Source organism: Bidens hawaiensis, unplaced genomic scaffold (genome assembly GCF_021521415.1).
Source record: "Bidens hawaiensis isolate Kalapana, Puna unplaced genomic scaffold, B.hawaiensis_p1.1 tig00005851_1, whole genome shotgun sequence".
NCBI classification, from domain to species: domain Eukaryota; kingdom Viridiplantae; phylum Streptophyta; class Magnoliopsida; order Asterales; family Asteraceae; genus Bidens; species Bidens hawaiensis.
Genome location: NW_027491385.1, coordinates 1105927 through 1117684, shown reverse-complemented (window position 1 = coordinate 1117684; position 11758 = coordinate 1105927). Strand labels below are relative to the sequence as shown.

General features: G+C 35.5%; 1 protein-coding gene across 1 annotated transcript; it reads right to left on the bottom strand.

Annotated features, from left to right (window-relative positions):
- On the bottom strand, window positions 1–5713 carry LOC143630959 (mediator of RNA polymerase II transcription subunit 33A-like). The gene is made up of 11 exons (XM_077099837.1): window positions 5426–5713; window positions 4364–4474; window positions 3952–4287; window positions 3562–3866; window positions 3390–3481; window positions 2937–3288; window positions 2647–2857; window positions 2260–2536; window positions 1541–2186; window positions 1232–1438; window positions 1–1155 (listed from the first exon to the last, which is right to left on the bottom strand). Exons 1-11 carry the CDS (start codon window positions 5701–5703, stop codon window positions 74–76), a joined length of 3897 nt encoding a protein of 1298 aa, XP_076955952.1. The 5' UTR covers window positions 5704–5713; the 3' UTR covers window positions 1–73.
- Window positions 5714–11758: the final 6045 nt, after the last annotated feature.

The window sequence follows — 11758 nt, the reverse complement described above, 5'->3', positions numbered from 1 at the left end:
GTACAGCTAAATCTAAACACTTTACAAAACTTGAGCTCATAACAAAAACCATATCTATATATCAAAATAACTATCAATCAATCTGAGATATAAGTTCAGAAGCTGCACCCATAGTACCAACACCACCAGACTCCAGTAACTTAAGAGCAAGTTCATCCTCATTCCATTGCCTCAACCCTTTACTCAATCTCTTCAAAATCGCTAAATCAACTTCCACCGCCCAATCCGGCATACAACCCAACATCAAGTTCAAAAAACCCGTCACATACGAATGCCATGTTATCGGATCACACCCGAGTGTTATCTTCCCGTTAAGTGCACTTGCCAAAAACTCCATGTGGGACCCAAGAAACTTCGGCCGCCACTTGGACGCTGACGTGGACGAGTCAACGCCCCACGCAGACGCGCCACAAAGCACTGTGAAATACCCGAGAGCATACCCGGATAGCATCGAAACCGGCCCACCCGTTCCCTCTCGGTGATCGGATATAAACCAAGACGGTAACGTCTCGTTTATTAACGACTGAACCAAACCTTGGCCTCCGGATATCCATAATATTGAAGCGGCTAGTTGAGCGGCTAGTTTGACTTTGGTCAAACTTGTAGCTATTGAAACTTGTCCATATTTTGTTTCTTGTTTGCCTTTAGGGGTTACACCATCAGAAGCTATATCTTTCACACATTGCATCAGTAAAGATATAATATCTTCTCTTAGGGACATTATGTCTCTAATTGACCGATAAACCCGTAAATATAGAAACCCGGGTGCTACCGGAGATATCTCCCCATAATAGTTTGACCCGAAACCGTGCCCGAGAAGTGCTCCAACACCACCATGGGTTGACACAAGCGAATTGTTCAACCCGAGTGTGGCTGTAAAGCAACTTTTAAGAAGCTGATATACTGCATCATTATTTTGGAGAAAAACCGTACGTGAAGACGAAAAAACAAGAAAATCACTCCATTTTTTCGCCTTTTGGGTCCATAAAGACGCAACAATCGGCATGCACGGCCATGGGCACCCGGCTGCTAGTGATTCCAGGGCCGGGCCCGCAAGATCGAGAAACCGTTGTGATGCTTTATCGAGTTTGTAAGTTATGGTTACACTCAATAAGGCAGCTAAGGGCAGTGGAAGAGTAAATGGTGAACTTATCCCTGTAAAAGAAAGTCAACTGTCAAAGTCAAGAAAAAAGTCAACATTGTTAAAAAAGGCGTGAAATGTCGATTGAACCTGCGAAAAGGCGAGGAACGTTAACGTTAGTGGCGGCTAGGATGTTCTTGATATGTTCTTCAACATTAGAAAGATTTGCAGCTGGACTCGGCCAATCAGTTCCATTCATGAATACCGGTTTCCAGACGCCACGTGACACCTCAGCCGAGAAATAACTCACGATGATCGCCAATGATGCAGGAAGAAAGTCTGCCAAATCTTTAAGTCCTGCAAACACATGATCATCCAGACAAGAAACCTTAAAACACCAAAACCTTAAAAGTTTTAAGGTGATTTAAGTAAAAACCTTAAAATCATAGGACTTGATACCTGTACATAGCTCGCGAGGCGATAATCTGCCATGTGCGCACGCTGTCAAAGCCGCATCGACAACAAAAGGAACCGCTTCAAGAATATCCCAAGCAGGCAGCTTCGGTCTTAAAGACGCGTCCTCACTTGCAGGCCCGGACGAACTACTACTTCCCGATACAGAAGTCAACGGTTGACTTCTGTTTATCTTTCTAAACATCATGTTTAACAAACTATCAACAAGCTGATGAACCGGTGAATGAACAAGACCCGAAAGCGTTGAAGCTAAACACGCTTGATGTTGTCGGTACCACGCTTTTAGCTTAGGGAACGAGTCAACAAATATGCGATTTGGACATGATGCTTTCACCACTGCTGATAACCGTCTTCTGTTCCGGTCCTCGTTACCAGAATTAACTAACTGAGAGTTTCTCATTAATAACAAGTATTCAGGAGTTAGTTGTGCTCCTACCGGAGGCACATCCCCGACCGCATATTCCAAAGGCGGGTGGTTAAACCGCCACAGCTTTAACATAAGCGCAAACGCGTTTGAAAACACTGCGTATGCGGAAATCTCTTCACCGGTTGTTAAAGTCCATGATGTGTTAGGCACACATGATCCAAACACTTCACAAATTGGCATCAAAGAGCCTGCCAGTTGTGGGACCTACAATAACCGAATCAAAACCGAGTAATCTAAGTATATAACACTATGTTATGTTCTAATATGAACTACTTACGAGTCCGTGTAAAGAGAAGATTTGAACACAGTCAATGGGTGCAATGCCAACAAGAAGGACATTAAGCATGGGTGCATAAGCAATAAGATGACTGTCATTGCCTGAATAATTCGCAGGCGGTGGCTGTGATAATAATCTGGTAATGAAATAAACACTATGCTCCTGCACATTCCAACCGCGAGTCAAAGAGGCACCACAAAGAATAGTTGCAGCCGATATCTTGTCATCGTCTGACCCGTTGACTGCAATCTCAAAAACCTTCTCAAGCTCTGCTAAGCTTCCATCAAATCCATTAGCTTAAATTCAGTTGCCTTTTCGTCTTAAAACCCGTTAATTAGCTTAAAGTCTTAAAACAATATCTTGAATTTTATATATGTAATATGTTACCTTGAAGCAGGTTCCGAAACAAGAGCATTCAACATGGTTGGAGTGATCGGTGCTCCTTTCATGAACGTTGACCAGCCTGGGACTTGAGCTGGCACGCCATGTGAGATTTGGTTAATATGACCTGTCACGTAACCGGGCCAGTAGTAAGCTGATGTGTCCAACAGGTTTCTTGCGATGCAAGACTCGACTATCAAATGATGCAAGTTTCCGGCTGCAAATCATGAACATATAATGTTAATAAACAGTTTATTTTCGAAACTGATTTGATCATGTATGTTACTAATACTTACATATGTTATTTGCTATTTCTTTAATGTTGACCGGGTCAAAGTATGCACTATTACCAGCATTAATACCGGATATGATCATCAATGCTCTTGCAGCAGCCTGATTGGCATCAGGAATCACCGACTGAGGTGGAGTCAACAAGCTTTGATAATCACCTAAACTCTGCAAGCTTGAAACCAAATCCATACGGCGATTTTCTTTACCACTTTGTGGTGTTTGGCTATTAATATTATTATTGTGTGACATACTTTCCTCATCCTCAATCAAATCAGAAACCACTAGAGTTGTGACTGATAATAACATGCATAAACGCGTGTCCAAACGAGGCATAGGACCTTCAATCGGATCCCTTTCCTGAAACCAAACAAGACTTTTAGACAACCATATTAGAGGCTGTTTGGAATCTGGCTACAAAAAAAAAATAAAAATAAGCCGATATTAAGAGAAATTCAAACCCTTTGAACTAGACGAAGAGCCGCCATCCAAAGACCGAGAAAACATTCGTGCCAAGTGGTTCCATGTAAAGCTTGAAGGGCTTTCACAAGGCCTAAAATAAGAGAACATAAACTCTTTATTTGATATTAATCATATTATTAACAATATTATAAAAACATAGTTGGGAATTACGTGTGATGATCTCAATGGCGCTTGTTGTATCGACTTGTGAACCGTCCATGGCGTCTTCAAGCGCAAGATCAAGAGGAATCCACAGTGAAGAGCCGCTAACTTTATGAGACATACTTGCAGATGAAGACATTATTGTGTGGATTTCTTGTAAATAATTTGCTTTTTTCCCTTCAGTAACAACTTTATGATCATCTGATATTAACTGAAGCATAATTTCCGGTGTCATCGCCTTTGAGCTTCTTAGTGCTGATGAGTTTACTACAAGAACCTCAATATCCTGAATCAAACTTCTCCAATGTGTAGGCCTAATAAAGTATAAATTTCAAATACATGTATTAAATGTTACTATTAATAGAAAGTGTCATTTGGATTAAAATCTTAAATACTGACATATTTCGGCGCGCCAAGAACAGAATCCTGGAAGTTATTTTGTTCTGTAGGAAAAGGCCAATAAGTTCAACTGCCATAACTGTATTTTTACTCTGCAAAATCTCATTCCTCTTTGCACCGTAGCTACCGGAACCATCTACTTCCATATCTTGAGGCACATTCCATTTATGCTTTCTTTCTTTGGTAAGTTCTAAAAGCCCCTCATCTTCCAATGCTGCCTCAACTAACTGCCAAACAACTGAAACTATATATTCTAATAATATGCTGCCAGGATCATTCACTTTGACGCCGAATATCTGAGACAGATTAAGAACATTGTCTATTGTATTCATGATCCTGCATTAACAAATCGTTAACCGATAAGAAACAACTTAAAATTGGTTAGCTTGTAACGGTTAGGAGAACATCTTACACTTCATGGTTTTTAAATTCTACATGTGGTTTGAGTCTAAACGCGTGTCGCTTTAGGAGTTCCATGTATAGCCGAAACGCTGCAGGTTGAGTATGTCGCATCGGAATAACCCTGTTTATAATAAGTTATAACAATTTAGGAAAAAATACCCAAGAATTGTAACAAATGTATTTTAGCATTATTTCATACAAGTTAGTAATCATGTGTCTTGAATGTTAGCTGCCTTTTGTATTGTACTTTATAAATGTGTTTGTAACATGTATGACGATGAAAGTAATGGTAATAAAAGATCATGAGAACCACCCCACCCCACCAACCACAAATGACAAAAAAAATGCATATTATTCTAACTAATTCTATAAACCTGCCTCTATTTCTATATTCCACTAAATGTGATTATCTTCCATGTAATGAACTGCCCTTAATAATGAATATAAACAAATATGTAGATCCACTGCAATTATAGTTGAATATTTTCAATAATAATGAACTATAAAAGTTTTTTATTACATAGAAACAGAAGACAAGTGGGCAACAAGCTGCGCGCTACCTGTTTTTGAATTGCGAAAACAGGCTAACTTAAGTTCTTGAAATGAGTGAAACTCACAGGAAACTTAATATTAAGTTTATGTAAAAAGATCCAAGAAAAAATGAAGATTTTGGATATTTAGAACTGTTTCATGGGGGGCCCACATAATTAATATCCAAACAAATACAAATCAGAATCAACTCTCAGAAACCAAGAATTAATAAAATAATGATGATAACAATGTTGAAATCAAGAAACCATAGATTCATTCAAACAATAAGCCCATGACAAGATCTTCAAGAAACCATAAATCAAGAACATTAACCAACCTTCCAAAAATAGAAACTTTTTGCAGAAATAATCAAGCCCAGGTACCAAAAACTTGTTACCAATCAGGAATTAACCTCTTTTAATAAAAAACAATATAAACAACCAAGAAACACACAAAAAGATCAAAACTTTATTGATAAAAAGTATTAAAAACAATCAAGAAACACATAAAAAGGATGAAACCAAGAACCCATGATCCAAACCTGGTGGATAGAAGAGCAAGAAGAAGCAAAGGTGGAACTATGTTAAAGATCAAAGCTTTCTCCAAAAACTTCCAAGAAATGGGATTATTATTATCCCAACAAATGTGAGAAACCAAAAGATTTGCTAATTCTGGTGAAGGAAGAGTGACACCAGCTGAGTTTAGTTGTGATGAAAGATGTATTGCCCATATCATGGGATCACTGCCCTTGTCTTGTGACTTCTTTGTTGATTCCAGGACACTTTCCCATAACCTCAGGGTCCCTAAGGACACAGCCATTGATGTCACATATGTTGTGTTTATGGTTTGAAGAGAGAGAGAGAGAGAGAGAAGATTGCAAAGGGCGGCTATGTGTGTAAAATGGTCTGAATTTATGAAGTCAAAGTTGAAGGCAAGAGTTAGCAAGTGTGCAAGTGGTGGCAGACAAAAGTACTTAAATATATAAAGTAAGTGGGCAGCAGAAATGGTCTTGTAACAGAAAAATAGCATCCAATCTTTTAGATGCTAACTCTAAATATCAGATTTGATTCATGTATCCTTTAGACTGTTTGGTATGGGCGGGGGTTGAAGGGGCGGTTTTGGTTCTGAATACCTGTAAGTGATAACTTTTGGTAAATAAAGTTGAGTAATACATTAATAAGTATGAAGTTAAATTATAATTACTATTCACAATCTTAAAAATAAATCATAAATCTTTAAATACTTCTTTCGATACAACGATAGACGATATACTAAAAATATGGTAACAACTAAAGTAAAATAGAATTATGAGAGTATAAATGGTACAGTATGAACAATACGAACCAGTCATCAATAGAAGAAAGCTTTCAGTCAGTCGAAATGTGCAGTAAAAAAGAATTAATAAGGTTTTGATCGACAATATATAGATAGAAAGAAAGAGATCACGGTTATAGGGGAAAAGAAGGCGGGCTGGGTTCAATTAAAGATCCACGTATTTTTAACAATGAACCCGCTAATTAAGTTTTATGAGCTAAAATGTTTCATATACATGTAAATGTTTTCTTACATATAAAAACGATATAATTTATATTAAACAAATTAAATAATGAAAATGTTCAGTTTATAAAAATGTTTTATAAACAAACCTAACGTTTTTAAGAAATGAAATACGTTTTGTAAAAGCAATTAGAGAAATCATTAAACAAAAAAATATAAAAAGAACTTTAAAAAATGTATAATTAATGTTTAATGAAAAACTGAATTTTAATAATCCTAACTTTCTGTTATTTGTCGATAATAATCTCAACTTTGTTTATTCCCACTAGTGGTCCCAAATTTAAAAAAGTTGGCTCTCAATGGTCCCCGTGAAAATAAACCTAACGGCGTTAAGTTTTTTCCGAATTTCAAACTGATTTTTTAGGGTTTTTGATCGGAAGAAAGATACGAGTCGATTGATGTAAAACGTAGCTCGAAACGATATTCCAAACAGCTTAATTTTTGTTAATTTTAAATTCAAACACCCGATTTAAAGCACTAATCAAGCCATTTGAAGCATCATTTCGAGCTAAGTGTTACGCTAATCGACTCGTATCCTCCTTCCGATCAAAAGCCCTAAAAAATCAGTTTGAAATTCGGAAAAAACTTAATGGCGTTAGATTTTTTTAACGGGGGAGCATTGAGAGCCAACTTTTTTAAATTTGGGACCACTGGTGGGAAATAAACAAAGTTTGAATTATTATTGGCCAATAACAGAAAATTTGGATTATTAAATTCCAATTTTCCATGTATAATTAATAGGAGAGAGAGACGGGAAAAAATAGTAAGAATGCATAAGACCAAACCCAATGCTAGCTAAAAATCTTTACAAATATTTTTGCCACATCACTACATTTACCATTTATTTTAGTTTTGTCTCTTTTTATTAACTTCTTTACACTTACAAACATTTTCTCTTTCCATCCTTAGCCAAGTACAAAACACTTTCTCTCTCTTGTCTCTCTCTTCCAAATCATCATTTATATCACCATCCACTCACCAAACATGCTAAATGCATTGCATTGGTGATGGTCTAAGGGAATGGCATGTGGCAAGATGAAACTTTTATTTACCTAACTATTATATTAAAGTAATACATGGTTTTCACATGTCATTTAACTAATTTATCCATATAGGATTCCACCTTAACAATTTTCAAGATTATAATTTACACCTAATTAGCTATTTAATTTTAATAATATTACCATTTATATAATTATTACTAACAAAGTTACAAATATAACTTCAAATGCTATATTAAATTAGGTTTTTATATATTTCTAATTATTTATATATTATGAATCCATGAGGTATGCTATTATGTCTAATACTAAATTTAATTTTTTGTTGTATTTTTTTAACCACCCGTGTATTACACGGGCCATATCCTAGTTATATAGTATAGATATATGTATGTGTGTACGTATGTGTGTGTGTGTGTGTGTATATAATGGGGCGGTAAAGGGGTTTTATACCACAACGGGGCGTTATGGTGAAGGGCTTCGAAGCCCTGTTTCCTATGTGGCAATGACGTAGTCCCTCCATAGTGAACAACCTTATGAGTTTCCGGACCATGCGTAAATGCGAGAGCCTAGTGCATTAGACACGTCTTTTTTTAATGTATTAATTGAACTCTTGATAAGAACCAATAGATTATTAGTATTCTGTTAACGAGCTAGTGGTGGAGTGGTAAGAAAAAAGACTTGTTGTTCCAAATGACCCCAGGTTTGATTCCTGCCCTGTATTTAGTTTCAGAGGCACCGGGGGTACTGCGGCGATGATGGGAGACTGGGGAAGTAGATGACGTTCACTAGTTGGATCCTTGAATTGAACGGGAGCCACACTGTCGTGCCTTTGGGCAAGTGTTCACGGGTGTTGGCCTTAGCTGAGGGTTTTTCACAGATTGAAAGACGAGTGTATCCCGATGTGATGAATTTAGCCAGTAGCCCATTTGAAAGATTCGTTGGCTATTAAAAAAAGATTATTAGTATCCTTTTTATTAAAAGGGTCAATAGATATATCCCATTTGCATATTTTCATGAACTATACTTGAAGATTATTTTGTACATTATGCATTAAAAACTTGTATTTTAGAGACTTGTGATTTTGTAATTCTATACATATCCAATTCCATATAATATAAAATAGCTATTTATATTAGGTTGTTTAACAACGGGAACTTTACCTATTGCAATGAATAAAGGGATCAAGGAGGTCTGTTGATGCCTGATTCTCAAAATTTGTCGAAAGTTTTATGTGAAAAACAGAGCTTGACCTCTTAATTTTCTTCAAATAAGAAAATTTACGATCACAACCAACCAAAAAGTTTCAGAGTTTCGTCACTGTCAAATCTATAAAATATTTTTATTAGTATTAGTGTTATTATTATGATGTATATATTATCATGATTACCAATGCTTCAACCTTTTTATAGCAAACAAATATAAAAAATAAGGTAAATAAAAACAATATGACGAATACATGAAATAAGAAATGACACTGTGAGCACATACATAACATAAAAATCTGGTTTTGTCACTTTCTATAGTGTTGTGACACCGCCACCTTAAGAGTTGTGTACAACTTAAGATATGTTGCATAAACTAGAAATAAAAATAATATCTTTAAAACTAGAAATCGTCATTAATAAATTATGAAGCTAACACAAAAAAATTTTGGACTTGCACACATGTTTTTATTGGGTTTGTAAGTTACTTTTCATCCAACAAAACTTCCAAATGGATGGTGTGTGTATAATTTTTATAATAAAAAAAACAAATAAAATTACGACTTTTTAAGACAAGAAAACATTATCTTATTAATAACTACTGGGTTTACTCTCCATAATATTAAATATTACAGATCCAAGGACATGTTCATGTGATGATGCTAAACATCACGTTGACTAGATAATTGAGTATTTATATAATAGAAAGTGACTTTATTAGAAGTAAAATGTGTGGGGCTGGGGGTTTGACTGTTATGGGTTGATGGGTTGAAATGTGCAAACCGAACCCGACTCATATTATTATTTGTGTTAAAGATTTCAATCATAACCTGCACATATATAAATTCGGGTCTACCCAAACACGACCAATTTATCCCATTTATAAAAGAAATTAATAACAAATTTGATATGATGTAGATTTGGTTGTAAATGGGTAACATAAATTAGAAATTACAAGTGTATCTTCAAAATAGCGGAAAACGGAAAAAACACAAATAAGAATATAATTATAAAAGGTTTTATTTAATAGTTAATCGAATTAATGGGTCAACCGAACCCGATCTGTTTTTTTAAACGGGCCGTGTACTCGTGTTTGTAAACCCAAAACATTTTTTTTTCATACCGGGTTCAGGTCATGTGTTCGGGTTGGGGGGGGGGGGTTATTTTGAACACACAATCTTAGATACACAAGTAATTGCTTAATAATGGCATATTTGATATACGGGGTGTGAATCGTAAATAAAGTCAAATTAGAAAGAATGCTTGCATAAAAGTATTGAATGAATTTATGACATTTTAGGGATATCATCATCATCATCATCATCATCATCATCATCATCATCGTACTCAGTATATCCCACCAATAGCAATGTTATGGTAGGGTCTGAGGAGGGTAAGATGTAGACAGCCTTACCTCTATCCCATAGGGATAGAGAGGCTGCTTCCGGTGAGACCCCCGGCTCGATAGTAGTTTTGCATCAAGCCTTGGACATAAGGCACATAGCACTCAATCATCGGGACACCGGCTGATCGGTGCATGTGCCCTTGTCTTTCGGCTATCAACGCCACCACATGATGCCTGATTAACCTTCCGCCACTTTTAACGTTATTTTCACGAGATTAGTAAAATAACGTCAAAATTAGTGCAATTTTACTTTTAACGTTATTTTCACGAGATTAGTAAAATAACGTCAAAATTAGTAAAATAACGTCAAGATTAGTCAAAATAACGTTATTTTAATTTTACATTTTAGGGATCATCATCAATATTCGAAATTTTGTTCTTTTGCAATTATGATAGTGGGAGAAAGTATTAGAAGGGACCTCTATTGTGGTTTTTGGTAGACTTTTTTGAGTTATTTTGCACATTAAATCAATTGGAACAAGTTAAGAGTTTAAGACCATATAATCCAATCATGTTCCTTAATATTGTATCATCCTATTTGACATTTAGAACACAAAGTACTAGAGAAGTTCACCATAAACATCTGATCTTTCTTTTTAAATAGAAAGTAAAATAAATAATTGTCATTCAAAGGTAATTAGAATTGTCGTTTAAGAAATGAGTCAGGTTCAACTACAAGAAATATTCGCTATGCAACAAAAGATGAGATAGACGTCTGCACAAACGGATCTATGAAGAAAGTTGGGGTGGTAAAACACCTGTAATAATTAGGTATGATATCAACTTTTCTTAATAGCATCGTTCCTTTTATTTAGTGTGAGAAAACTTCAAAAACCAGATCGTTCTGATTAGCTTAACAAAGCTTGAAAAGCAAGTAAGGTCAAGTTGATTTAGACGGTTACCTTGATTTGAATAGTAACACGTAACGTTTGAAACTCATACGATCAACATTGAACCTAAATGCTTTATCGTCTAACATGTCACGTTTTTTAAGGCCAAATCAATTTATGTTGTTTTACTTAATTTTTATGCTACAATTTAAAATAATTGTTTTTACCCAACTTGTTTCACCCAACCGACCTGCTTTTAACCTAACTCGTATTATAGATCAATCACCCATGCTAACCCCCGACGCTATAAAGAGGTTATAGGCTTATGTTCGTTAGTTGAAAGACTTCGGGGTATTAATGCGTAGGTATACAGCATTATCATATTTACATAAGTACGTTTTTTTTTTCCGGTGAATGCTTAGAGCATTCTCAGCAGGTCCTCCATATTATTGTGATGGAGTTCTCTATATTATATAGAGTAGTTGTAAGTGGTTGTGAGTGAATGAGATAGAGAAACTTTTGTTGATGAGTAAATTTGAAGAAACACTGTTCACCCTCTATAACTTTTTAATGTTTATTGAAATTAGTTGTGAGTGGATGAGAGAGAAAATGTATAAAGATACGAAAAAGTGTTATTTAATGAAAATAAGAGAGAAAATATAACGTTTTCTAATGTAATTATAGAGATGAAGATAGAGATCCTGCTGAGAATGCTCAACATTTAGTTTATAAGCATAATGAGAGAAACTTAAACTCACTATACCTTTCTAAAAAGACTTTTGAATTAAGTTAGCATTTAATTAGAAAGAACAAAATTTAAATTGGGATAAGTTGGGTTAATTAACATCAATGAATAGGATAATGCTATATTTGAGC